Source organism: Lemur catta, chromosome 10, assembly GCF_020740605.2.
Source record: "Lemur catta isolate mLemCat1 chromosome 10, mLemCat1.pri, whole genome shotgun sequence".
Lineage (NCBI taxonomy): Eukaryota > Metazoa > Chordata > Mammalia > Primates > Lemuridae > Lemur > Lemur catta.
Window position 1 is genome coordinate 85,507,916 of NC_059137.1, and position 27,670 is coordinate 85,535,585.

Genomic DNA, 27,670 nt, shown 5'->3' on the forward strand with positions numbered 1-27,670 from the left:
AAAGACTTCACTTTAATTTGATTACCTCTGTAAAGACTCTGTCTCCAGGTAAGGTCCCATTCTGAGATCCTGGGAGTTAGGACTCCAGTGTGTGACTTGGGGGAGGGACCAGCACAGGCACAGGTATTGGAAAAGCAAATTTGCAAGTGCAGAGCTGGAGGTAAGCATCCCACAGAAGCCCTTCCAGTGTGGGGAGCACTGCACAGCCCTCTCCTCTGGACGGGGACGTCCAGGCGGCCACCCCAGACAGGTGGTGCCCACACGCCCCATTGCCCCCGCCTCTGACCCACCCTCCCTTCTGGAGTGAGGAAAGTGATGCTGGGGAATGTTCGTGACTCACCAAAAGTGATGAGGGTGGGATTTTTCCTAAGCAGCCCTATGAGGTAAAACTGATGTACAGTTAACCGCGTGTACTGAAAGTGCACGGTTTGTAAGCTCTGGCACACGTGTGTGCCCGGGAAATGGCCAAGGTTATGCGCACACACGTCATCCCCCAGAAGCTCCTGATGCCCCTTTGTGCCTGTTGGGGGGGAAGCTTAGTAGGTTATCGCCGTGTGGTTGGGAAAGACTTCTCACCCAGAGATTAAGATACATAAAAGTAAAAAAAGTTTATTTTACCCTTCTTAGGGGAGAGACAGAGAGAGGGAGAGAAAGAGAAAGAGAGAATGGAAGGGAGGGAAGAGAGCAGAGAGACGCGTGGCCGCCCAAAGAAAGAGGAGAGAGATGCCAGCAGTGAGGCCAAGTGGCTCGCTGATTTTAAGAGGGAGGAAGAGAAAAAAACACAGTGATGCTGTCAGTTGATAACAAAAGCAGCAGCAGGTAGATAACAAACACTGCAAGGATGAGGATGTCAAAGTCCAAGACTTGGTTTCCTGCCTTCCTTGGAGAAGCGATTATCTATCACAGGAGATGTGACTCTGTCCCGGAGATACGGTTGAGGCTGGAGCTCGTGGTGTTTGCTCAGGAGCTCTGTAAAAGCAGATTCTCAAAAAAAAACAAACAAACAAACAAAAAAAACAATTTTGAAAGAGAGACTTACATCTTTTCTGTTCATTCAGCTCTTTCCAGAAGTTGTGCAAAACAGAACTCCTGCAGAGTACCTGTTAGTGAGAGAACTGATAGGATTGATCTTTAACCATTACTGGGGAAATTGTGGAATTCGGTATTTTCCTGTTATTTTTGCAAGGCTGCCCCTTACAGTACCCCTCTCCCACCCACACCCCTCCTTCCGGGCACCCACTGATCTGCTTCCTGTCACCACAGACTAGTTTGCATTTCTTAGAGTTCCATATAAATGGAAAAACACAGTGGGTCTTCTTTGTCTGGTTCTTTTTACTTGGCATAATTATTTCTAGAGTCACTGATGTTATGTCCCTTTTTAGTAATGTTCTGGAAAGGTTTGTGTAGAATTAGTACCACTTCTTCCTAAATATTTGGTAGAATTCACCAGTGAAGATCTCTAAGCCTGGAGTTTTCCATGTATAAAAATTTTAACTACAAATATTTCTTGTGCTTCGTGTTCACTGAAATTCTTAGATTTGTGGATTTGTAGTTTACATCAAATCGGGGAAAACAATCTGGAAACTTTGGTCATTTTTTCCTCAAATATTTTTCCTGCCCACTCCTTTTTGGGATTCCAGTTACACATATATCATGCTGCTGAAGTTTTCCCACATTTCACTAACGCTCTGTTCCTCTCCCCACCATTTCATTTTGGATAGTTTCTCTTGCTGTCTCTTCAAATTCATTAATTTTTCTTCTACAATTTCTAATCTGCTATTAATTCTTTTCAGTGTGTCTTTGGTCTCACACTTTGTGGTTTCCATCCCTGGAAGTGTGATGTGGGTCTTTTTATGTTTTCTACATCTCCACTTAACTTTTGAACATCATAGAATACAGGCATAATAGCTGTTTTAATGTCCCTTTCTGCAACATCTGCATCAGTTATGGGTCAGTGTCAATTGACTGAGTTTTTTCTCCTCATTATGAGTTGTGTAGTCCCTTTGTATGCCTGGTGATTTCTGACTGGATGCCAGACATTGTGAATTTTACCTTGCTGGGTGCAGGATGTTTTGACATTTCCGTAAGTATTTTTGAGCTTTGTTAAGGGATGCAGTTTTGTAAATAATATGGCCTTCCTCCTAAGATTTGTTAATATTTGTTAGGTGGGACCAGAGAGATGGTCACTACAGGGCTAATTATCCATCACTACTGAGGCAAGACCTTGCTGAGTCCTTAACCTAATGTCCCGTGGACCTTGGAGCTTTGCAGGCTGGCTGGTGGGACCAGGCATATCCCTGCCCTGTGTGAGCTCCCTCTGGTCCATTCAGGTGGTTCTTTCTCCAACATTGTGCAGTTTCCTCCCACACACGTGCTGAACAGTCCTTGAGGGACCTTCCTGCAGATCTCGGGATTGTCTCTCTGTGTGCAGCTCTCTCGTCTCCAGGGCTGCATCCTGTGAACTCTGGCCACCTTGGTTTCCTGGGACCCCCAGTTCTGTCTTCTCAACTCAGGAGGTCCACTGGGCTCCCCTTCCCTGATCCATAGCCCAGAACTGGTCCCCAGGCAGGGAGCTGGGGCAGCAGGAGGGCTCACCTCATTTGTCTCATCTCTCAGGGATCATGGTGCTCTGCTGCCTGGTGTAGTGTCTTGCAGACTGTGTCATGTGTGTTGTCTGTTTTTCTGTTGTTTCAGGTGGAGTCAGTCTGGTTTCTGTTACTCCATCCTGACCAGAAGCACAGTTTCCTGAAGGTGGGGCTGCCAGGCAGCTGCCTGTGAACACAGCAAGGCTGAGCACAGCTCACATTCCACCTGGTGTATTCTTTGTGCTGTGTCATGTCTGACTTCAGGAAACTTGAGTTTATCTCTCATGCTATGAGAAGAATGCAGCAAAACATGTATTTTTTGTTTAGAAATCCTAAGATAGCTCTCCATTAAACTCATTAAGAATGTGGCAGTAGCCAATGATAAATACTCACCTGAGTGATTTTGGAGTCACTTAAAGAAAGGTCCTCTCAGAAGTGGTTTTGCCACCCACTGAGTGCCCAGGAGCTTGTACCTAGTGGTGGGGGGCTCCCCCCACGGAGCCTGCCAGCCTCCGCTGGAGCCTGAGCCTGAACCTTGCTCTGCCCAGAGGCGCATCTGCCTGCCCAGGGCAGCAAGGGGCAGGCTCTGGGACTGCTTTTTCATTGTGCGTGTGAGTGCGTGAAGCCTGTTTCTTTATTCTGCCTAGCAAGTGAGGAAGGGAGCAAGTAGGGAAGCTGCTAGCAGAATATCCGAGTGTGAGTGAGGCAGCGTGTCAGTGTGAGTGTGCAAGGGAGCTGTGCGCGTGTGACCAGGTGAGGGTCTGGGGTGTGGGCTGGGGAGGGGTGTGGTGCTGCCTGCATGCTCGCCTCCCACTGGACGGTGCCTACGCGTTCAGGTGGCCCCTCCCCCTGGCCACAGGGTACTGTGTGGCCAGGAACAAGCTCAGTCCTGGCCCCAGACTGACTTTCAAGCTGAGCTGAAATGCTGCCCATTCCAGTGTGTGGCTACTGGGGCTGGCCCTGCCCTTCTCAGGGCTGTGTGTGTCACCTGGTGACCAAGGACATGGCTGTGCAGATGCCTGGGTCCTCTGGGCTGGGCAGTGGCACAGAGCTGGCCTCCTCCAGCCCCTCCCTTTAGAATTGGTGCCTCCGGCTGCTCCAAAGGCCAATTGGGGAAAGTGGTTTTCATTCTTCTCTAATGTTTTTTTTAGCTCTGCTTCAAACCTGCTGGGCAAGAAAGATTTCCAAGGAATCCCTCCAGCCTTGTGTGGGCCTCTGCAGGCCAACCCCAGCTCCCAGAAGGGAGCCAGGCACCCGCCTGCCACCCTCAACACCCTCATCAGAGGGACGGCGTCAGGTAGGGGGATGGGTGACTGCCCCTGCTTCTCTGCAGCTGCATCTTGGGTTCAAGAGAACGATCTCAGGGACTGTCGCCCTCCCTCCGGTCCAATCTCACCTTGGGTCCTCTTTAGAGGAGCCCAGTGAATCCCCTGTGCACTTAGAATTGGCACTTGAATTTGCCTTCCCCTTGAGGGTTCCAGGAGAGGCATGTGGGCAAATGTGAGGTGGCCCCAGTGCTCGGGAGGGACGAGGAGTTCCAGGACTGAGATCTCAGTGGGCGTCCTTGGGTGAGACCTGCCTCCTGTCCGGCCTGGGGAGATGATGGGACAGCCAGGGCCTAGGGCCTCTGGAGGCTGTCTTCTCACTTGTCCAACAGGCAGTGTGATGTGAGGAGGAGGTGGTGGCAATAGGGACACTGGCCTTCTCTCCTGGGAGCGTCCTAGGATGCAGTAGCACCATGGATATGAAAGTGCTCTATAAATGGCTGTGGTGCTCCTGTTGGTTATTGTCACTATTTTGTGCATGTATTTTGAATTTTTTTGATTAGTAGATAGCTTCATGCTACAGGATTACTTTTTTCCATATAAAAGAAACTTAATTTTAAAATAAAACATCTGCCATTTCCCGAAAGTCTGTCTGGACAGGACCCAACTGAAGCTGACCAGGGTGTTCACATTTCACACGCAGCCCCCAGCTGCCTCCTCTGGGCTGATTTTCTCCTTGATGGTGCTGCCTGCGGGCTGCATTTGGGGGGCTGCAGCTTGGGGGGGACTGGTCCATGCCTGGCTGGCATTGAGCCAGGCTCGTTTCTGCCCCACAGGGAGCCCTGGTCTAAACTCCGACAGAGCCTGGTGAGCTTGGCTTTGAGGATGGAGTCAGACGAGACACCTTCAACTCTTCCCGAACCCATTGCTGCTCCAGGGACACCAGACACTGGGCCTGACAGCACCACCCTGGGGAAACTCCGAGCGCTCCCCATTGGGCCCAGGGCTCATTGCAGGGACCCTAGTAGCCCAGCTGCAGCAGCGGATGGCTCCCCAGACACTGGCTCCGTGGGGGAGCTGGGCAGTGGCTCTAAGATCCCCAACCGGGACAGTGGAATCGACAGCCCGTCCTCCAGCGTGGCCGGGGAGAACTTCTCCTGCGAGGAGGGTGGTGAGGCCGGCTCAGGCCCTGGAGTGCTGGGGCTGCACCCTGAGATAGCCCTGCACAGCCAGGTCCCACAGGACAGCCCCCGGGAGGACGCCAACAGTGACATGGGTGAGGAGCCCAACCCTGAGAACTCTCCCCCGAGAGCTGACAAGGATGCCAGCCTGGCCCAGGTAGGCCTCCCCTTCTCTGTCCCAGGCATGGGCTGCAGGGCTGTCCTTGGGGGCTGGGAGTTGAGATTTGCTGTGGGCATCACCCCACACCTTGTTCTCAGGAATGAGGTGCACAGGCTTGTGCCATGCAAGGGGAGGCTCCAGGGATGGGGTCTTTGGGAAAAGCCCATGAGAAGGACTCACATACGCCAGCTAGGCCCGCCTGACACCTTGGGAAATGACCTCCATCCTGAGCCTCAGTTTCCATGTCTGTGTGATGGGCACATCCCCTACCCCAGGAAGGCATGATGGCCAGTCTTGCTGGTGGTGCTGCCCACAGCCACCCTTTACAGGGTGCTCACTGAAAACCTTGCAGAAGTTCTAGGAGGGAGGCAGCATGAATGGAGAAAATGGCTTTTCCAAATGGGGAAACTGAGGCACGGAGAGTATCCCTGCCCAGGTTAACCCATGGGGTGTAGCACAGCCTGTGCTCCTTGGGATGTGGGCAGGACCTGGGAGGCCCACACCATGCATGGAGGCCAGAGCAGAGCGTTCCAATAGCAGGTGCCTGTGGCCTGGTGGGTCTGCCTTGAGGGAAAGTTTGTTTGCATTCTCTTCAGCCTTTACTGGGCTCTTGGATCCAGGGGGAGATGGAAATGCAGTAGATTTCCCCAGGCTTAGAGAAACCACGTGTGCACTGGGGGCACAGCATGGGTAAGCTGCCAAGTGACCAGGTCCCAAGAGCATTTGATGGGTCAAACCTGCCGGCTCCTGGGTGATGACATTACTGGCCAAGGTGGTAGGCATCAGGAGGTAGGCTGGGCAGGTGAGGGCAGCCCCATGCCTGGGCCACTGTGAGCCAGTTTGAAGGAGGGAAGGCTGGGCCATGTTTTAGTGCAGGTTTTATATATTATTACTCAGGTATAGTAAGGCCAACAGCTCAGGAGATGACAGCTGTTGAAAAGATAGTCTGCTACTCATGGTTCCCAAGAGGACAGGGCACACCATGTCATGGGGGGCCACACGGGAAGGACCAGGGTCGGTCAGGAGGCAGAGAGAGCGAGGGGAAACCATGGACCTGAGCCTTTATTGTGGTTTCCGTGGGTTTCCATCCAACAAATGGATGAGGCAGGGCCAGCAGGCTTAGGATTGGCTAGTTTGAACCATTTTAGTGGGCTCTGGGCACAAGGGCTGTCCCTAGTTGTTTGGTCCCTGCCCTGGGGTGACGAGGGCAGGTGGACAGTGGCCCAGAGTGTGAAAGCCCCAAAGAGGAGGTGGGGCGGTGAGCTCTGGGTTGGTTGGTTTGCATTTGAAAGGCGTGACCACAGGTGAGTCCCTGACTGTCTCTGGGAAGTAGCCAGCCCTGGGAGGGGCAGGCCCTCCAGGGTCAGCAAGGCCCGGATATCAGAGCACTAGAACCCAGAAAATAAAAGACCTGGTTAATAGTGGCCACACCCTCCGAGGCTCTTGAGTTGCGCTACAACCAGGACTGAGCTGGCTGCCTCAGCCTCCAGGTGCTGGGGACGGTGCAGACCCCTAGGCCTGGTGATTCAGGTGCTGGGGTGTGCCCGGAGTCAGAGGCTTGGCTGGGAAGGCCCAAGTCTTTGTGTCTGTAATAGGAGGACTCTGATGTGTCCGTCACTGATAGGAGTGCGTTAGTCCTCTCTTTCTTGGGGCGCCTGGGTAGAACACTGCCCAGCACACACTGGCCCGTCCTCCGTGCGAGGCACTGGGCCAGGAGCCTTGGGACCCTGTGCCTCGTCTCCCTCCATCCCAAGGTAGAATAAGGGGTCAGTGGGGGGGGCAGTGACACAGGTGTACACACACGTCAGATTGGCGAGCTGGGCTCCGCACACGAGAAACTAGCTAGAAGAAAGCTGAAAAATCATAAAGGAAAGGCATTAAGAAAAGATTAAGGACATATTTCAGCAGCACATTTCTTGAGCCCCAAATCATCCGGCTCTCAGGGGGCACACGGTGTTGCCTGGGTCAGACATGAAGCTGCCACTCACATGAGGATGTAGGGTCCTGGGGCTGAGGCCGCATAGGGGCTGGGGGGCTGGGCTGGTGCCCCTGGACGAGTGGGAGTTTGGGCCCCTTCCCAGAGAGGAGCTCTCTCCTAGGCAGGGTCTCCACCCACCCTGACATGGCCTTTATGTCATTAAAGGGAGTGTCTTTCACAGTTAAGTAAAATAATTAAGGCTCAATTAGACAAAAATGCTTAGTTCGTTGAATTTCTATCCTTGGTACCTGGTGGGGTGAGGTGTTGAGAGCGTTGAGGACACTGCTAGTTTGTGGGCCCTTGCGAGGTTGTGCAAGGGGGAGCCTGGAAGCAGGGTCTCTTTTACAAATAGAGAAATTGAGGTACAGAGGGACTGAATTATGTGGCTCAGATCAAGGTATTTCAGGCAGAACCCCTCACCTTCTCCCTGGTTCCCCTCCAGGCCCATGCCTGTGAAAGCGCCCTCTGGGGACCGTGCTTTGCTCTCCAGAACTCATGGCGTCTCCCAGCTCTGTAGCTGGACCCCTCAGTCCTCAATGATTGTGCCCTCCCCTCTGTGCCCGTAGCCCTCCTGGCGGCGCCCCCACCCCCACACTGCCATCGGAGGCCTTCCCTCGCCTCCAGTTTCCTGGGCACTGCGGCCCCACCTAAAGGCCCCAGCCTAGTCCTGTCCCCAGCCCCAGGCAGGCCCCCTGCCCCCTGGACGGCCTCGCCCCTTCTTTGCCAGGCACCTCCGTCCGTGCCGTCCTCCGGAGCCCGCGGGAAGAGCCGTGGGACGCCGCCCTTGGGCGCTGCCCCTCTCGCTGCTCGCGCGCCTGCCCCGCAAGGAGGCGCGGGCCTCTCCCCACAGGAGTGCGCAGTCGGGACTCAGTTCCCAATCAGCCAGATCCCAGACTGTCCAGTAGGCTGAAAAACGCAGACCCGGGACAAACCCGTTTGTCCACACATAGGTTTGAACAGCGATCATTTATCGGGGGTCCGTGAGAATCCGGCATGAAAACTACTGGTGCGGGCGGATGATACTCACCCCTGGCGAGGGAGGACGGGGCTCTGCCTGGTGACCGGCGCCGCCTCCGGGACAGGCTTCCCTGGCCTTCTCCGCGGAGGCTCTGTCCCCCGCAGCAGGAGCCCTGGGCCCACCGAGGCTGAGGAGGCAGCTCAGCAAACGCGCAGGGGCCAAGGAGTTAGCGAGGCCCCTGCCGGCTCGCCCTGACACGGCTCCTCTCCTGCTTTCCCTTTCCTTCCCTTCCTCCGAGCTTTAGCTTGAACGTGCTGGTCTGCTACAAATATTAACACAGGAGGCCGTGGGGGAGGCCAAGGCCCCCAGCAGATCGTCATCCAACCCTCACATCTGTGCTTTGCCAAGGCACAGGGCGGACGTGTTCCCGAGTCCCTGTGCGGGACTGTGGGGATCTGAACTCCGTGTCCCCAGGCCCAACTGATTTTTGTGTGTTTGTTCCTTTTGTATCCTGCGACTTTGCTGAATTGGTTCATTAGTCCTAACAATTTTTTAATGGAATCTTTAGAGTTTTCTACACATAAAATCATGTCATCTGAGAGCAGAGTTAATTTTACTTCTTCCTTTCCAAATTGGATGCCTTTGTTTTTTCTTTCTCTTGCCTGATTGCTCTGTCTAGGACTTCCAGAACTATGCTGAATGGAAGTGAATTATTCCTGTGGCATCAATTGTAATGTCCCCTCTTTCATTTCTGATTTTAGTTATTTGAGTGGTCGCTCTCTTTTCCCTAGTTAATCTAGCTAAAGTTTTGCTGATTTTGTTGATCTTTTCAAAAAACCAACTCTTAGGGTTTTTTTCCTTGTCTTATTTCTAACCTTAAAGGAAAAGCTTTCAGTGTTTCACCATTTTAATATGTTACCTGTGGGCTTGTCATATATGGCTTTTATTTTGTTGAGGTAGTTTTATTCTATTCCTAGTTTGTTGAGTGTTTTTTATCATGAAAGGGTGCTGTTGAATCTTGTCAACTGCTTTTTCTGCATCAATTGAGATGATCATGTGGTTTTTGTCCTTCATTCTGTTAATGTGATGTATTATTAACTGATTTTTGTATGTTGAACCATGGTTGCATTCCAGCAATAAACTTGGTGTATAATCCTTTTAATATGCTGTTGAATTTGATTTTCTAGTAATTTGTTGAGCACTTTTGCATTAATATTCATCAGGGATACTGGTTTGTAGTTTTGTTTTTTTCTTTTTGGTTTTGTTTTGTTTTGTTTTGTTTTTTTTGTAGTGTCTGTATGACTTTGGTATCAGGATAATTAATGCTTGCCTCATTGAAGGAGCTTGGAAGTGTTCCCTCCTCTTCAATTTTTTTGGGAGAATTTCAAGAGGCTTGGTGTTAATTCTTCTTTAATGTTTAGTAGAATTCATCAGTGAAGCCATCTGGTTCCAGACTTTTCTTTGTTGGGAGGTTTGTGATTACTAATCCAATCTCACTCATTATTGATCTTTTCAGGTTTTTTATTTCTTCATGATTCAGTCTTCATAGGTTGTGTTTCTAGAAATTTTTTTCCATTTCTTCTAGGTTATTCAATATGTTGGCATTGAATCGTTCATAGTATTCTCTTATAATCTTTTTATTCCTACGGCATCAGTTGTAATGCCCACTCTTTCATTTCTGATTTTAGTTATTTGAGTCTTCACTCTCTTTTCCCTAGTTAATCTAGCTAAAGTTTTGTCAATTTTGTTGATCTTTTCAAAAAACCAACTCTTAGGGGTTTTTTCCTATTGTTTTTCTGGTCTCTATTTTATTTATCTCTGTTCTGATCTTCATTATTTCCTTTCTTCTGCTAGCTTTGGGTTTAGTTTGTTCTTTTTTATCGAGTTTCTTGACGTGTAGACTTAGGTTGTTGGTTCAAGCTCCTTTTTCTTTTTTAATGTACATATTTATAGCTATAAACTTCCCTCCTAGCACTTCTTTCACTGCATCCTGTAAGTATTATGTGATTGCATTTAGTCTCACTGTATTTTCTAATTTCCCTTGTGACTTCTTTTACCCTTTGACTATTCAGGTGCGGTTAATTTGCACATGTCTGTGGGTTTACATTGTGTTATCATTGATTTCTAGTTTCATTCCATTGTGACTAGAAAAGTTACTTTGTATGATTTGTCTTTTTGACTTTGTTAAGAATTGTTTCATGCCTAACATGAGGTCTGTCCTAGAGAATGTTCTAGGTGTACTTGGGAGGAATGTGTCTTGTGTGGTTATTGGGTGGAGTGTTCTGCCTTTGTCTGTTAGGTCCAGTCGTCTATAGTATTGTTCAAGTCCCCTATTTCCTTATTGATCTTATGTCTGGTTCTATCCATTATTAAAAATGGGCTACTGAAATCTCCTACTATTATTTTCTTGCTCTCTCTTTCTCCCTTCCATCTGTCAAAGTTTGTTTCACATATTTAGGAGCTCTGAGGTTTGGTGCATAAATATTTATGCTCATTGTATCTTCTTGGTGACTTGACCCTTGTATTATATAATGTTCTTCTTTGCTTCATATAACAGTTTTTGATTTAAAGTCTATTTTGTCTGATACAAATATGATCACTTCTGCTCTTTTTTGATTACCATTTGCATGGAATATCTTTGTCCATTCTTTTACTTTCAGCCTACGTATATCCTTATATCTAAAGTGAGTCTCACGTGAATAGCATAGAGTTGGATGCTATTGTTTTTACTCCATTCAGCCAATCTGTCTTTTGACTGGGGAGTTTAACCCATTTACATCGAAAGTAATTGCTGATAGGGAAGGACTATTGCCATTTTGTTTATTGTTTTTTGTATGTCTTACAGCTTTTTCTGTCCTTCTGTTACTCTCTTACTGCCTTCCTTTGTATTTCATTGATTTTTTTATAGTGATATGCTTTGATTCCCTTTTCATTTTCTTTTTTCTTTTTTAAATTTTATTTATTTATTTATTTATTTTGAGATAGGATCTTGCTCTGTCACCCAGGCTGGAGTGCAGTGGCACAACACAGTAATAACTCCCTGTAACCTCAAACTCTGGGTTCAAGTGTTCCTCCCACCTTGGCCTCCCAAGTAGCTGGGAATACAGATGCATGCCATCATGCCCAGCTAATTTTCTTCATATTTTGTAGAGGTGAGGATCTCACTATGTTGCTCAGGCTGGTCTCAAACTCTTGGCCTCAAGTGATCCTCCTGCCTCAGCCTCCTAAAGTGCTGAGATTACAGGCGTGAGCCACTGTGCCTGGCCTTCATTTCCTTTTGTGTATATTTTATAGATATTTCATTTGCTTTTACTGTTGCAATTACATAAAACATCTTTAAGTTATAGCATTCTCTGATAACTTCAATAGCATATAAAAACCCCACTCCTTTACAGTTCCACCTCCCCCTCCCTGCTCTATTATTGATGTCACAAATTCATCTTTATATACTGTATACCAATTAACATAGATTTAAAGTTTTTAAATGTTTTTGTAATTTAAATTTCATGCACCAGAATTACAATAGTAGAGATTATGTTGTCTGTGTGTTAACCTGTATTGGAGAAACTTATGTTATCATGTGGCTTCGTGTTGCCGTTTACTATCCTTTTGTTTCAATTGGAAGGACTCCTTTTATCATTTTTTTAGAGTAGGTCTAGTGGTGATGAACTCTCTTAGCTTTTATTTATCTGGGAAAGTCTTAATTTCTCCTTCATTTTTGAAGGATGGTTTTGCTGGAGACAGTATTCTTGGTTGCCAGGGTTTTTTTGTTTTTTGTTTTTGTTTTTGTTTCCTTTTAACACTGAATATATCATCCCACTCCCTTCTGGCCTGTAAATTTCTGCTGGGAAATCCTCTGATAACCTTATGGAAGCCCCCTTTCACAAGACAAATTGCTTTTCTCTTACTGGTTTCAAGATTTTCTTTGTCTTTGACGTTAGACAGTTTGATTATAGTATATATTGGTGTGATTCTCTTTTGATTTATCCTTGTCAGAGTTCTTTGAGCTTCTTGAATTTTTATGTCCATTGCTTTCTTCAGATTTTGGAAGTTTTCAGTCATTATTTCTTTTCTTTTCTTTTCTTTCTTTTTCTTTTTCTTTTTCTTTTGGAGACAGAGTTGCTGCACTCACCAAGCTAGAGTGCAGTGTATGTCATCATAGCTTACTTTAGTCTCAAACTCTTGGGCTCCAGTGATCCTCCTGCCTCAGCCTCCTGGGACTACAGGCACCCACCACCATGCCTAGCTAATTTTTTTATTTTTAGTAGAGATGGGGTCTCACTCTTGCTCAGGCTGGTCTTGAACTCAAGCCCACGTGATCCTCCTGCCTCGGCCTCCCAAAGTGCTAGGATTACAGACGTGAACCACTGTGCCTAGCTTCATTATTTCTTTAAATAAACTCTCTGCCCCTTTCTCTCTTTTCTCCTTTGGAATATATAACATATATATGTGTGTGTGTGTGTGTGTGTGTGTGTGTGTATATACACACACACACATACACACACACACACACACACACACATACACTAGATAGTGTCTCATAAGTCCCTTAGGCTCTCTTTGCTTTTCTTCATTCTTTTCTGTTTTTACTTCTCTGACTCTATGGTTTCAAATTACCTCTCCTCATGCTTGCTAATTCTTTTGCCTGGTCAAGTCTGCTATTGAACCCTCTTGTGAATTTCTCAGTTCAGTTATTGTATATTTTAGCTCCAGAATATCTGTTTTGTCCTTTTTTATAGTTTCTATGTCTTTGTTGATATTCTCATTTTGTTCTTGCATCAATTCCTGGTTTTATTCTTTTGTTGTCTGTGTTCTCTTTTAGGTCATTGAGCATCTTTGTTATAGCTATTTAGATTTTTCTCAAGTGGCTCATAGATCTGTGTTTCTTTGGGGTTGGTTTTGCAGTTGTTATTTTGTTCCTTTGACTTGGTTATGTTGTTCTGTTTCTCTGTAGCTTTCTAGTACAGCATCTTGCTGACGTTGCTCTGTGATATATTTTGATGTGCTTGTGCAGCGGCTCTAGTCACAGCCCCAGGAGGGTAGAGTCAGTCACCTCAGGGATGGAGAGGCTTTGGGGGGGGTTGGCAGAAACTGCTGCACTTTTCCCAGAAACCTCCCAGAAATACCATCCGTGAGAAGTGGGTGCCACATCCCAGTCCCAGTGGCCTCATGGCCCTGGGCATCCTAGTGCACAGTGGCAGCCCTTGTTAGGTGCTGCTCCCCAAGGCTCGGCTCCCCAGGTGAGCTGCCTGTCCTCTCTCCACAGCACTCTGACCCCCAGAAGCTGCTCCACATTGCCCAGGAGCTCCTGCACACTGAGGAGACCTACGTGAAGCGGCTGCACCTGCTGGACCAGGTAGCGCACATGGCTCAGGGGCCTGCCTTCGTCCACTTTCAGAGTTTCGGTGGGCAGTTTCAGAGGCAAACTTTCTATCTCTTAGCTTTGGTTGGGCATTACAATTGGAGTATGAATTACTTAAATACTAAAACTCAGACAAATTTAGGCTAGTCTAGAAATATTTTTTTGCTTTCAGTGCTTGTGGCTCTGGGGCAAAGGGTTTGTCCAGTCACCTTTGGGACATTTCTTGTTGGCAGTTGCATTATCTGAGAACACGAATGGGTTCTGGACACTTTTCTGCATAAATAGTTGGGACAGTGGGTGCTACTCAGCCCTGTCCCTGTGCCCTGTGGCAACACAGGGCTTATGAGCACAGAAAATAAAGCACCAATGGAGCCAGGGTTTTGACAGAGTGTGTTGCATATGTTTGTGTTTCACAAGCCAGAGAAGGAAATCTGGACCTTCCATTTCCCATGCGAGGTGGCTGAGGAAGGATGTCCTGCCCTGTCCTCAGGGCATGGTCCCTGCCTCACCCACAATCCTTAGCCGTAAGTAAGCTTGCGTTAAGACCAGGAGTTGTTTAAACCAGTTTGATGGAAAGGGAGGACTCTGAAGTTCATTAAGAAAACACAAGGTGGTGGCGGCCCCTCCTGAGTGTCCACACCTGTGGCTGATGCCCGATCATAACTGTCCGTGGTGGATGACGTTCAGTGGCCATTGTGTGGGCTTCCCCATGCCCAGGTTTTCTGCACCAGGCTGACGGAAGCAGGGATCCCTCCAGAAGTCACCACGGGCATCTTCTCTAACATCTCCTCCATCCACCGTTTCCACGGGCAGTTCCTGCTGCCTGAGCTGCAGACTCGGATCACAGAGGAGTGGTGAGCACCGTCCATGGACACCTGGGGGTGACACCTGAAAGCCCGGCAGGCACTGGGGGGACTGTCTCATGGTGGCCTGCATGCCTCCCTTCCCTGCAGTCCTGGGTCCAATCCTGACCCCACTCCTTCCTGGTTGGAACTCTATCAATATAGTTTTCTGCTTCTTGAAACTTATTTTTAAATTCTCGTCCAAAGCAGCAGTTAGTTTTTACTCTCAGCACTGCAAAGTGCTACTTTCCCCATACTTTGCCAGCAATGCACAGAGCCATGGTTTCTAAACTTTGCTCACTGCAAGGGAGTAAAATAGTATTTCACTGATCCTCTTTGAGAACTGTGGCCCATCACTGGAGTGGTCCTACTTCTGATACCCCCGTATTTGGGGCACTGGGTCTAATCCTGCACTGGTGAAGTGTATTATAGGCGCCCTCTCATCTAGTCCCTCAGTAACATACTGTTTTCTAACCCATGTGATATAGGGGGGAAACTAAGGCTCATGAGGGTGCCCAATTTGCCCACCGTCACACAGAGCTGGGAGTCAGGCCTTGCCCGCAGCCGTCACCCTGCCCCCACTGGGAAAATTCATGTCCACTAACCTCAAGCCTTTGTCCCACCCGGCTGTTTCTCTGATGATTTCACTCCCCCACAAAGGGACAGGAACCCCCGGCTCGGGGACATCCTGCAGAAGCTGGCCCCATTCCTGAAGATGTATGGCGAGTATGTCAAGAACTTCGACCGGGCGGTGGGGCTGGTGAGCACTTGGACCCAGCGCTCCCCGATGTTTAAAGACATCGTCCACGGCATCCAGGTAGGGGGAGCTGCAGGCCTGTGGGTGCAGACATCCTCAAGGGGCACAAAGCTGGGTGTGTTATTTTTAAAAAGACAAATTTTTTTACTCCAAAAAGTGTTAATAATATATGACATTATTGAAATTTTGGAACATAGAGAAAAATCAGTAAAATTATGGGATGTGTCCAGATGCTCTATTGACGTTTTGATCCTTGCAATAACTCCCAGAGACAAATCATCATTCCCATTTCATGGGTGAGAACATTGTGGCTCAAGAAGTCGTGCAACCTACAGCATCACGAATAATTATTTGATAGAACCTGGATTCAAAGGGCAGTCTAAGAGTCCACAGTATCTCAATATTCCTCAATATCTAGTGCAGGCACTTTAAAAATGTTATATTGATCTTTTCTTTTTATTTTTCCGCAAACAGCCTATTCATAGCCCTTGCTGCTCTTGTCTCCTGCAAGGCTGGTCTTTTGCGTATTGATTCACAAGGTTTTTATATGTTAAGAGCATCAGCTGTTTTGTCTTGCATGTTGCAGATTCTTTCGACCTTTTATTTTTTAACCTTGTGGTGATATTTGCCATACAGAATTTTTGTTTAACTAGCTACATTCCCTTTTTTATAAATGCATTTCTCACTACCCAAGATTATATAAATTATGTTTTTTTCATAACTTTATGGCTTCATTTTAAAAATTTAAAAAGCTACCCCAGCATCGTTTTTGGGTAGATTGTGGTACGTGGTCAGAATCTAGTTTTATAGTTAGCTGCTTGTCCCAACGTCACAGTGACCCCGCATGCACAGGCACACGTGTGCGCACACCGACACTCTCACTCACTTGTGCACACACGCACGCTCCCCTGCCCATTTACCCTGGAGCACTCATGGGCCCTGAGCGTTCTCCGTGGTGATCCTGGATTTGGGGTGGCCCCTCAAAACTTTCTGCATTTTCCCCAGACCCCACTGCCGCCAGGTCACCGACAGTTTCCTAGTGCAGAGTCCTAGGTCCTTTGAGTCCTTCAGATGTCCCCATCTCAGTATCGGCGTCGGGTCTTAGAGAGGAGAGCCCTGTCCTCACATGGAGCTGTTCCTTCTCCTCTTCTGTGTCCCCATGCCCACGCCTCTCACATACCTCAGGCCCTCCAAGTGGCTCTCACCCCAGCTGTCCCCACCGACAGTCACGTCCAGCCTCCCCAAGCTCCATTTCTGCTGACCCAGCAGCCCTGTAACCTGTGCTGCCTGCATCTGTGGGGCCAGGGTCCGATCGTCCCCAGCTGGGGCAACAGCCAGGCCTATGGGGCAGGTGGGGACCAGTCAAACAAGACAGGTGCTTAGGCCCGGCAGGTGCTGTGGCTCTGCAGTCCCGCAGAGGGGCAAGAACAAAGTCCTGCTTTCTAGGACATAGTTTCCTTTTCCAGGAAGTGTGTTCCCCTGTGGTCTTATTAACCATCCATGCCAGGTTTGCAGCTGCTCTTAGGGCCAGCACCGTAAGTTATCAATAGGGACCATTCGTGGTGCCCCAGTGCCTCCCTGACCCAAGCTCCACGGGGCCCTGGTGTCCTTCCTAGTCCTGATGCGTAAGTTTGCTATTTTTCTTTTTGTCACTTCCCCCACCGCTCCTCCTCCTCCTTCCTCATTGTCGTCATCATTATCATTATCATCAAAGCCACAATTGAGGAAGTTGGAATCTGTCTAAATTTGCATTGGTCAATTAGTATCTGATTTGGTTATTTTGAGGAAGAACAGAAGAAAAAGACAAAATCAGGATGAATTTGGTTTTCTTCTCAGGTTGCCAGTTGAGCTGAGACGCCCCTCTAGGCTTCAGGGTGGAGGAGGAGGAGTGGCCATACTCTGGGGTTTGTCCTTCCTCTGTAGCTGCCGCAGCACTGAAATCCTCGCACAGCCATGGGGCGTAGTGGGATGCATGTGCTGTTGAGCGCAAAAGAGTTCCTCCCAGGTGCAGCGAAACAGGCTCTCACCTGGCACAGGCTGCGTCCCCAATCCACACCTGGCAAACCAGGTTCTTGGGTCTGGCCAGCCTTGGGCCGCTAGACACTTTCTGTACTGGGAGGACACACAGTCGTCTGCGGCAGCTGCACCCGCGCTGCCTTGTCCTGGGCGCCATCTGCCCAGGGATACTTGTGGACAGTCACGGTCCCTGGTCACAGGCCAGCTGCTGGTCATTGCGTCCCCTCGTCCTGGGCAGATCTCAGGCGCTGGGCTGGGCAGGCTGTGGGTAGGACTGTCCACCCCAGGTGTGGCCACTCTCCACAGGTGACAGCCCTCGAGGACTGGGCTGGGCCTATGGACGTCGATAGTGCTCCTGGCACCTGGTGGCAGCAGGGCTGGATGCTGTAGCAGCCGCAGTGCAGGACAGGACGCTGTGACAGACAACTGTCCCACCCAGATGTCCGCAGTGCCGAGGCTGAGAAGCCCTGGCGTGGAAAATATGGAATCTTGTGACAGCCAAGGTTCCTGTGGCCTTTGGAGGTTTCCTTTGTTCAATCCAAAGCATATTTTAAATTATTTAAACTTTCATTTTGAAATAATTTCAGATGTTTACAGAAAAGTTGCAAAAATGGCAGCCTGTTAACATTGTGTCTTCTTTATCTTTCTCACTAAACACACATATGATTATTATTTTTGAGCCTTTTGGGACTGAATTGCAGACCCTTCATCACTGCATGTGCACAGGGTATTCTCTTTTATGACCACAGCGCAGTGACCAGCGCAGGGAATTTTACGCTGATGTCCCAGTACTGTCTACTCCACAGCCCACACTTCAAATCTCACTTGTCCCAATAATGTTCTTTTCTTTTCTTTTTCTTTTTTTCTGGTCCATAACCCAACCCAGGGCCACACCTTGCGTTCATTATTGCATTTTCGTCCTATCTAGAACAGGCCTCTCTCCTTGTCTTCCTGAGGGGCACAGGCCCTGCCTGCAGCCTGTCATTTGTCCACAGTTGGATTCAGGCTGTGCCTTTTCACTGGAGTGAGACTGCGTCCTTGTCGCGGAGCCCTGCCTGGGGGCCACAGTCCTTGTCTGTCCCTCTTCTGGGGGTGCCCACTTGGTTAAGGTGTGTCTGCCAGGACCCTCCAGGTGCAGTTAGGTTTCTCCCCTGTTAAGAAGTTTCTGTAGGTAGACACTTTGAGATTGTGTAAATATCCCCTTCCTCACCAGCCCTTGAGATTCTCACAGTTGGAACAATTGTTTTTAGTAAGGCTGCAAACTAGGGTTCTCCTCACTCTGTTGTATCCAAGGCATCTTTGAGCTCATCTGAGCTGGAAGCTGTTCTGTTCTGGGCCCTGAGCCGGGCGAGAGCCGCAGAGGCCCTCGAGTTGCTGGCACGTCGGTGGGGGACGCAGGTGGATGATGGCAGGCAGCAGCCCTCTCAGCCAGAGGCGCTGCCAAGTGGGCATCGTCAGGGCAGCAGGGGACAAATGGCATGGGCAGGAGGACCCAAGTGGGGAGCACAGAGGTGACTGGTGACAGCATTCAGCGCACGTGTGTCTAGGGCTCAGGTGCTGGATGGAGAGTCTGGATCCCCTGGCAGCAGTGAGGAGGTGCTAAAGGGCTGGGAGGCAGCTGCAGGGTGCTGAGGACAGTGCTGGGCAGGGGCAGGGGGTCCCAGCACCCCACGTGCCACCCGAACACTCACAAACACTGTGTTTATGACGAGAGGAGCCTGCAGAAGGACTGTCGGGGCAGCTTCTAGCGTGAGAGACACCGACCCAATTCACCGCGAGGAGAGTTGGGCAAAGCTTTGCTGGATTTGTCGGCAGAGGGTGGAAGGCACTTCAGGCCCACGTGGATGTGAGTGGGGAGAAACACTCGTGGGGGAAAAGGCAGCCTGGCCTGGCGCTCACTCTCCCCAGCGAGGGAGTGACAGAAGAGCACACTCCGCGTCCACAGCCAGCCCGCCTGGGGTCCGTCCTCGCCCCGCCGGCCAGCCTCTCTGAGACTCGGTTCTCCCGGCTGTCAAGTGTGGTCTGTGCCAGCCATGTCGCAGCCTCCCGGGGCTGGTGTCCACACGCTGCCCTCTGTCCCCACAGAAGGAGGAGGTGTGCGGGAACCTGACGCTGCAGCACCACATGCTGGAGCCCGTGCAGAGGGTCCCTCGGTACGAGCTGCTGCTGAAGGACTATCTGAAGAGGCTCCCGGGGGACGCCCCCGACCGGAAGGATGCGGAGCGTGAGTTGGGGAAGCTGCAAGGCTGAGGGCTCCTGCGGGAGGCAGGGGGACCTGCGGAGAACCCTGGAGGTGGGAGAGGGGGAGGGGCAGACAGAGAGAGACCGAGGGGGTGGAGGGAGAGAGACATCCAGAGAGATAGAGACAGAGACACAGAGAGATGGGAGGGAGAGAGAGAGAAACAGGGAGACACAGAAAGAGGAAAAGGAGAGACAGAGACGCGGAGACATGCACAGAGAGAAACAGAGAGAGGAGGGGACAGAGAAAGTGCGCCCCCTAAACAGCTCAGGAAGTGACTTAGTGTCCTTGAGGACGGAGAAAAATCTTGCCTGCTTGCAGTGTGAGGGCGGACATTGGTCTGGGAGAGATGCTGCTGAATGCGGGCCCTCTCCAGAGCTTAGGCTTCAGGAGTGGGCCTCATGGAGCTGGCGAGGCCCCTGGGCCAAGGGCAGTGACCGGCGTGGCTGGCGGGCAGCACAGGGCAGGGGTCTGTGCAGGAGAGGGGGAGCCCCACCTGCGGTTGGCCCCAGCAAACAGGGCCTGTCTGCAGGTCCACGGGTCACACCCCTGGCCCCCGGGGCCAGGCCTCTGCAGCAGCCCCGGCACCTGTGGGCAGGGCGGAGAGCAGGGACAGAACCTCTCCCTGGAGGCAGCTGCCCTGGAGCTCCAGAGTCAGCCTCTCGGGAGAATGTGTGGAGCCCCCGTGGCCCCCAGGCTAACCCTGAATCTTGCCCCTGCAGGGTCCCTGGAGCTCATCTCCACTGCGGCCAACCACTCCAATGCGGCCATTCGGAAAGTGGTGAGTGCAGGGGGAGGGGACCAGCAGTGTGGTGTAGGGACAGCCAGGGCAGGTAGGCCCCACCCACGAGCACCTCCACCCTCTGTGCCCCGGGGGGCTCCCTGAGTGAGCACCTTCACACACACACACACACACACACACACACACACACACACACACACCCATCCCCAGGGGACTAGGGGGCCGTCTTGATCTGGGTGGGCTGCCCCTTGCTAGCCCTGTGATCCTGGGTGAGTTATTTAGCACTCTGTGCCTTGGTTTCCTCCTCTGTGAAATGAAGGCACTGACAGGACCTGTCTCACTGGGCTGTGGTGGGAATTAAAAGACTCACTCTACATAAAGTGCTCAGGGCAGGACCTGGTTCAGTAAGCGTCAGCTCTCAGAGCTGTTGTCATTGATTCATTCATTCACTGAAGCTGTATTCGTCCCTTTCATGGCTGGCTCTGTGCATACGCAGCCCCCCAGCACATGACAGGTGCACATCCAGATCCCCAGCACACGACAGGTGCATACTCAGCCCCACTAGTGCACACCAGGTGCACGTGCAGCCCCCGGTCCATGCCGGGTGCATGCAAACTGCACTGGTACAGCCAGCCCCTAGTAGAAGGCAGGTGCATGCCCAGCTCCCCCGTATACATACCAGGGACCTGCCCACTCCCCTGATTCCCAAAAGGCCCCTCAACCCTGTCCCAGTCTGCCCTTCCAAGGTCTCCACTGCTGGCTGCTCTCGTGCCCCTCCACTCTGTGCTGTGCTGTATGGCCCACTTGCATCTACCTGCATCTTACTAGAGGCAGAAGGGCCAGCGAAGCAGCCTGCTGAGGGTGCGCAGGCTGAGATCACTCATGTCCAAGGCTGGGGGCTGCTGAGGCACGGCAGGTCCAGACTCAGACCATGTTGTGCGGTTGAGGTTCCTGTGGGCTTGGCTCTGCCTCCTGCTGCATTGGCTTCCAGCTCAGAGCTGGGGCCATACGCTGCAACCCTGTCCCTTCATACCTCAGGCTGCTGGACAGCCACGTGACCACCCACCAGTCACCATGGCCAGGGGAAGGTGATGTGCAGATTGGCCAAGTCTGGTTCATGGCCATGCAACTAATTTCTCCATGCCTCAGTTTCCTTGTCTGTAAGGTGGAGATACTAATGGCACCCACCTCGTAGGATCGGTGTCAGAATTAAACGAGTTAAAACATGTATTGTGTGTAGACCAGCACCTGGCTCAGCAATGAAGTTAGCTGTTGTTATTATTTATTATTGTTGTTGTTATTCCCTGCATGGTAAACTTCTATTCATCCTTCAATACCCAACAGGAACATCACCCCGTGTTTTCCATCCCCACCTGTTGTCGGGAGGCTCATTGTCCTGTCTGGATCCTGGGTCACATGGCAGGACAGGGCTCAGTGCCTCTGAGTCCCCAGCAGCCCCCACATGCCTTGCATCTGCCTGAGCCTTGTGTCTCTTGCAGGAGAAAATGCACAAGCTCTTGGAGGTGTACGAGCAACTGGGTGGGGAGGAGGACATTGTCAACCCGGCCAATGAGCTGATCAAGGAGGGCCACATCCAGAAGCTGTCGGCCAAGAACGGCACCACCCAGGACCGCCACCTCTTCCTGGTGAGCCCAGCCCTGCCAGTCCAGCCACAGAGCCTCCTTTGCCTCCTCCCCATGGCCCGGGCAGTGCTGGCAGGGCTCTGGTTGCCCAAGGACTTGGCTCTTCTGTGGCCTCTCTTACTGGGACTGCTGGCACCATCTGTGACCCCCCCGGTCCCCTCAGCCACGTGGAGCCCCATTCCTCCATATCCAGGCACCAAGCCTTTGCCACGGCTCTGCCCCATTTGCTGCAAACATTTGTTTTTATCCCTCACAGCCAACGTCCCTGTTCTCCCTGATCTACCTCTACTGGAGCTGAGCAGACTCCAGCTTGTAGCAACCAGGACAGCACAAAGAACCATAGCAGGGCGTCATGATTTCAACTCTCCCAGAACCAAACCCCACCTGGAGTGGGGGGAAAGACGGGAAGGAAGTGTAAAGAGAGATCCACCCTGGCTGCCCCGACGTAGTGGGAATAGACATGATTCTTCTTCCCATTTCAATTTTCCTCTAGGCCTTCTTATATAAACAATTATTTCTCTGAAAGGTTTTAAAAAAGTTTTTAAAATTTACATTGAGTAAAACTCACTTTTGCTGTACAGTTCTGAATTTTGACAAATGCAGTTGTTGTAACCACGATGAAGTTACGGAACAATTCGGTCACCCCCTGCCAAATTCCCTTGTCCTGCCCCTTTGTGGTTAAGCGCTCCCCCCACCCCCACCCCCGCCTGTGCCCCAGGGACCAGTGATCTGTTCTCTGTTTCTATAATTATGCCTTTTCCAGAATGCCACATAAATGCCATGAGACGAGTCTGGCTTCTTTTGCTTGACATGTGCATTTGAGAGATTCTTCCATGTTCATTACTCATTCAAAGGTTTGGGTTTTTATTACACAATTTAAAAAGACTCAAAAATTTAAAGTCTTGGTTTAAAATAAAAAGAGAAATTTGGACAAAAATAAAAAGCTAGTATCTACAGTCTCCTTGCTCAAAGATGTAACCATAGTTAAAATAATGCACACATTTACTTTGTAACATTAAAGAGAAACTTAAAAAGGTCTCATGTGCAGCCAGGCACAGTGGCTCACACCTGTAGTCCCAGCACTTTGGGAGCCTGAGGCAGGAGGATCCCTTGAGGCCAGGAGTTTGGGACCAGCCTGAGCAACACAGTGAGACCCTGTTTCTACAAAAAGTAATTTTAAAAAATTAGCTGGGCGGGGTGGCATGTGCCTGTAGTCACAGCTACTTGGGAGGCGGAGGCAGGATGAGCCCAAGAGTGTGAGTTTGCCGTGAGCTATGATGGAGCTACTACACTCTAGCCCAGGCAACAGAGTGAGACACTATCCCCAACCAAAAAAGAAAAAAACAAAAACGTCCCATGTGAGAAGCTCACTGGGGCCTCTGGATCGCCCACTGAGCGGCCCCTGCCCCTCACCTGTGCCCGTCCCTCTTGCAGTTCAACAGCATGATCCTTTACTGTGTGCCCAAACTGCGGCTCATGGGCCAGAAGTTCAGTGTCCGGGAGAAGATGGACATCTCAGGCCTCCAGGTGGGTGAGCCCCTCCCTCCCAAACCTGCAGGGCTGAGGACACCTGGGCTCTGGACGCCTTGGTGCTCACCACTGTGCAGCCCGTCGCCCCTGCCCACTTCTCCAAGCCACAGGCTCTGTCCATGACTAAGGCATTGTCTGAACATCCGTCCCGGGCTGGGTGGACAGGGTTCCCCCTTCTCTCTGCTTGGCCCACCTGCCAGATCACTGCCACCTCATGCTGGAAGGATGGGGCTGAGACAGGTGGTTGTTAGGAAACAGTGCACAGCCTCCGGGGCCACAGGAGGTGCCATGGACAGTGCCAGGACCTGGGCAGACCCCTGTCACCTGTGGTCTGGGACTCAAGGCCCTATTTACAGACCCAGAAATGAAACTCAAGGTTGCAGGGACAAATCTAGGGTAGGGAAGTGCCTCTGGCCTTGCCTAGTCCCTGGGTCCCAAGCTCTCTCCTGTCCTGCACCATCTCGGAGCTAGGAGGTCAGAGGCGCCTGTGTAGGGTGGTCCAGAACGGCCTTTGTCTTTGCTGCCCCTTGTCCCTCGAGCCTATTCTCTGTCTCATGGTGGGAACTGGGCTGGAACGGGCCCCCATCCCCTGTGGATAGTGCTCTGAATTAATGGGTGACCCAAAAATATTTGTTAAATCAAAGTATTTAATCATTTCAAAAAGTAAACTTTTGCTTAGATGATAGATACCAAAATCCCCTCTTACCTTGAAATCCTCCGAATCCAGATTGAGAAATACTATCAAAAGCAATGACCAGCTAGTGAGAAACACCTTTTGATAGTTAGGAGGAACCATTTTTCTAGTGTTTCTCTACAGAAATCAGTTGTATTTTAATTAATTAAATACATTAATGCAGAAGTTCTGAACTGTGGGCTGGGAATGTCCAGAGGTTCTGGGCAGGGTCCAGGGTCTGTACTTCCCTAAGGCCACCAGCTGGCCAGTTGGTGGCTGGGATGGGGGCTTGGCTCGAGGACCACCAGGAGCCACCACACCTGCTGTTGTGCTCTGCGGTCACGTACTGATGGAAGGGGATGGAATCTGAGGCTGCAGTTCTAGGAATAAAGGACCATTTCATTGTTTCTGGGCACACGTTGTCCTATTTATATTTCCAAACCCAGGACACACCTGTTCAGGGGACTCAGATGCCTGCCGGGTGGCTGAGGCCCTCCTCACTCTTCTCATGAGATCCTCATTCTTCCCAAGGGGAGGCGGCTGCTGCTGGGAGGTGGTGCCCGGTGGGGAAAGATGTGTCTCCACGGGCGGGCTGGGGTGACATGCGGAGGAGGCCTGGCGGGGGGCTTGGTCAGCAGAGCCCCCCATGTAGCAGCTGGCCTGCAGCCACTGTGACCCTGGGCCTCGGCTGGAGTTGCTGCAATGACCGGCTTGGTTCTGTTCATGTTTTGTTCTTTGTCCTTGTCCCTTCAGGTGCAGGATATCGTCAAGCCGAATGCAGCACATACATTCATCCTCACGGGAAGAAAAAGGTCGCTGGAACTGCAGACTCGGTAGGGCTTGGGTGTCCACACCTGTGTGTGGCTTTGACCTGAAATTTTAGCAGAGGCCTTTTTTTCCCCCTAAACTGGAGAACCTTGTAATATGTTTTTATTTATTTATTTATTCGTGGTTTAAAATGTAACAATACCAAGGGGAAGTCAGTGAAAGTTAGGCCTCTGCCCACCTCCTGTCCCTGGGCCGGCAGATATTCCTAACCATCCCTTAAGTACCCTTCCAGGATGTTCTATGCACACACATATGTATCTACTTTTTGAATCACAGATGGCTGTTTACTGTATAGCTGGTTCTACATCTCCCCTTTTTTCTCTTACCAAGAATCATCCCATATCAGCGCACTTCCTAAAGCAGCATCATTCTCCACTGTGATCAGCAACCAGCTCCCACCGATGGAGGCCTGGGCTCCCCCGAATGGTGTCCCTGTACTTAGGTTTTTGGGCATACGTGTCCTTATAGTCACCAGATAGATTCCTGATGTAGACGTGCTGGTCAAAGGGTGTACATCTGTTTTCCATTTTGGTGGCTGTTGTCACACCACCCTTGAAGGTGATGCCAACCTGATGCCATGACTGGCTGTATGTGGAGGGTCCCGTATCCCACATCCCACGGATGATGGGATCTTTGTAATGACCCGTCATGGCCAGGGAGACGTTGATGTACATCCATGGCAGAGGGCTCCATGTGGCACACCGGGCCCCACCGGGCCCCACCTGGTCAGTGTTTTGGAGCCCTCGGGGCCAGTCTTTGCCTTGAGCTGCATTTAGAAGACAGCAAGTGGCTTGGGTGTGTGCTGCAGGGCTGAGAGGCAGCTGGGGGTTTATAGTCAGCATCTAAGACTGGATTAATAAAATACTGTTCTGGTTTTATAGGACGGAAGAAGAGAAGAAAGAATGGATTCAGGTGAAGTTCCTAAAGTTTTAAAGTAACCAAATGACCAAGTTATTGGGCAGTATAGTCATTCATGTTGGAGCAGAGACGGGGGCAGCCCCGAGGCCCCCGGCACTGTTGGTCCCCCACGTCCTGCCCCGAGGGATGCAGTGACTGTGCTGTCCCTTCATAAGCACCTTCAGATGCCACAAGCCTTTCAAACCATTAGCTTGTTTGAACCCCCCCCCCACAATAAATAAACATAAATGGGCCCGAAGGAGCTGCAGGCTCAGTGTCCTCTCCTGGGAGGCTCCCGAGTTGTTGGTTTGGCGGCCGGGGAGCTGTTCTGAGGACGCCAGGACCCTCCCGTGGGTGGCGTGCTCCGACACTCCCTGGTGGCCCTGCTGCCTTGCTGCTGTGTTCAGATCATCCAGGCCACCATCGAGAAGCACAAGCAGAACAGTGAGACCTTCAAGGCCTTCGGCAGCACCTTCAGCCAGGACGAGGACCCCAGCCCTCCGGCGGACATGCCCGTGAGTCAGCAGCCTGGGCCGTGAAGGGACCTCGAGGGGATGTGGCTGCCCGCCGGGAAGCAGAAGGGGCTGGTGTCTGGGTGGGAGGCTCGTCCCCTGGTGCTTTTCCTCATGCCGGGACCAGGGACCAGGGTGGCTGGCAGTTGGTGATGCCCACTCATTTGTTCCCCGTTTACTGAGCGCCCACTGCAGCCTGCTGGGCCCCGAGGCCAGTGGTCCGCGCCCAGGTGTGGGGAAGGCAGGATGCAGGTGTGGAGGAAGTGCTCCCTGGAGAGCAGGGTTGTCATCCTGGGCCCTCTGCACTGCAGCCCTGTGCACTGAGGGGCATTACCTTATCCTTGTGGCAACTGAGTCTCAGAGAAGCTTGGTGACGTGCCCAGGCCACAGGTGGTGGAGCCAGCGTCACAGGGCCATGACACCCTTCCTACATACCATGTGCACAACATGTTCAGCAACTGCAGATACCTTTTTGCAGTTGTGTTTTCTCCCCAAATGCCCCCATACACTGGCACCCTGGGAGGTGGCAGCTCAGAGCACCTTGGAGGGAGCAGTGGGGACAGCTCATTCCCTGTCCCCATATGAAGCTGCCCTAAGGGCCCAGGGGGGACTTCATGTGGAGACTGGGATTTCATACAAGAGTCAGGGCTGCAGGGTCCCCATGGAAGAGCCAGGCAGGGACGGCAGGGCTGTAGCCCCAAGGCCCAGCCTCAGCTACTCCTGGGCTTCCCTGGAGTCAGGGAGAGAGGATTGGATGAGGAGGCAGATCTCTGCCTACTGCAAGGAAGGCCCTGGAGTGGCTGGTCCTGGGTGCGGTGTCAGGGGCTGGGGCTGCAGCAGAGACACACCTGGAGAGACACCCAGGAGAGACGGTGCCCTGGGCGCAGTGCCGGGCTCCAGCCTTTATGGGGGCACCAGGCACGACTTCAGAGTGAAGGTGCCCGGCTCTCTCCGCCTTGCCCAGCCCCAGGCTGGCGCCCCTTCCCCACCACTTCCCAGGGTCTGCTGGCAGCAACCCAGCTCACCACTTCTCCACTTCATATTCGCATCAAGTCTACTGGCTTTTTCTCTGCTTCCCAGACTTATTTGTAAGCAAACTTTGCACCATTTCTAGCCTGTGACCAGCCTTGAGTGGAGGTGACCTGGGAGTGGGTGACACTGAGCATGGCTGTCGGCTCCATCCCTTTCTGCCCAGAGGCTGAACCGAGCGCCTTGCTCTGCATGAGAAAGTCGACGGGGCTGCAGCGACACTCCACAGGGACCCCTGAAGGATGAGGAGGGAATCCACAGGGACCCTCCGGGCTGGGTGACTTGGTGTGATTTAGAGCCCCCATCAGGGTGGGCCACGGGGAGGCCTCCCCTGCCGGCCACCCACCGTGCGGGGAGACGCTCATTCCCGAGGACCCTCCCAGATCAGGAGCAGGCCAGGACGGCAGCAGCTCCTGCACAGTCCCAGCAAATGCTGGACCCCGAGAATTCCTTCTCCTAAACCTGCCCTCAGT

At 51.2% G+C, this 27,670-nt stretch overlaps 1 protein-coding gene across 2 annotated transcripts in view; it reads left to right on the top strand.

Annotated features, from left to right (window-relative positions):
* The window catches only part of FGD3 (FYVE, RhoGEF and PH domain containing 3), a 52,186-nt gene that overhangs the window by 9,152 nt on the left and 15,364 nt on the right, over positions 1–27,670 (top strand). For both annotated transcript variants that reach the window (XM_045562324.1, XM_045562323.1), the window contains exons 2-13: positions 3,737–3,882; positions 4,687–5,188; positions 13,394–13,483; positions 14,207–14,343; positions 14,992–15,148; positions 19,190–19,328; positions 20,066–20,124; positions 21,585–21,731; positions 23,163–23,255; positions 24,685–24,764; positions 25,641–25,671; positions 26,064–26,171. In XM_045562324.1, the coding sequence (XP_045418280.1) occupies positions 4,736–5,188; positions 13,394–13,483; positions 14,207–14,343; positions 14,992–15,148; positions 19,190–19,328; positions 20,066–20,124; positions 21,585–21,731; positions 23,163–23,255; positions 24,685–24,764; positions 25,641–25,671; positions 26,064–26,171 (1,494 nt within the window). In that variant the 5' untranslated portion in view covers positions 3,737–3,882; positions 4,687–4,735. The remainder of the gene's footprint in view (positions 1–3,736; positions 3,883–4,686; positions 5,189–13,393; positions 13,484–14,206; positions 14,344–14,991; positions 15,149–19,189; positions 19,329–20,065; positions 20,125–21,584; positions 21,732–23,162; positions 23,256–24,684; positions 24,765–25,640; positions 25,672–26,063; positions 26,172–27,670) is intronic.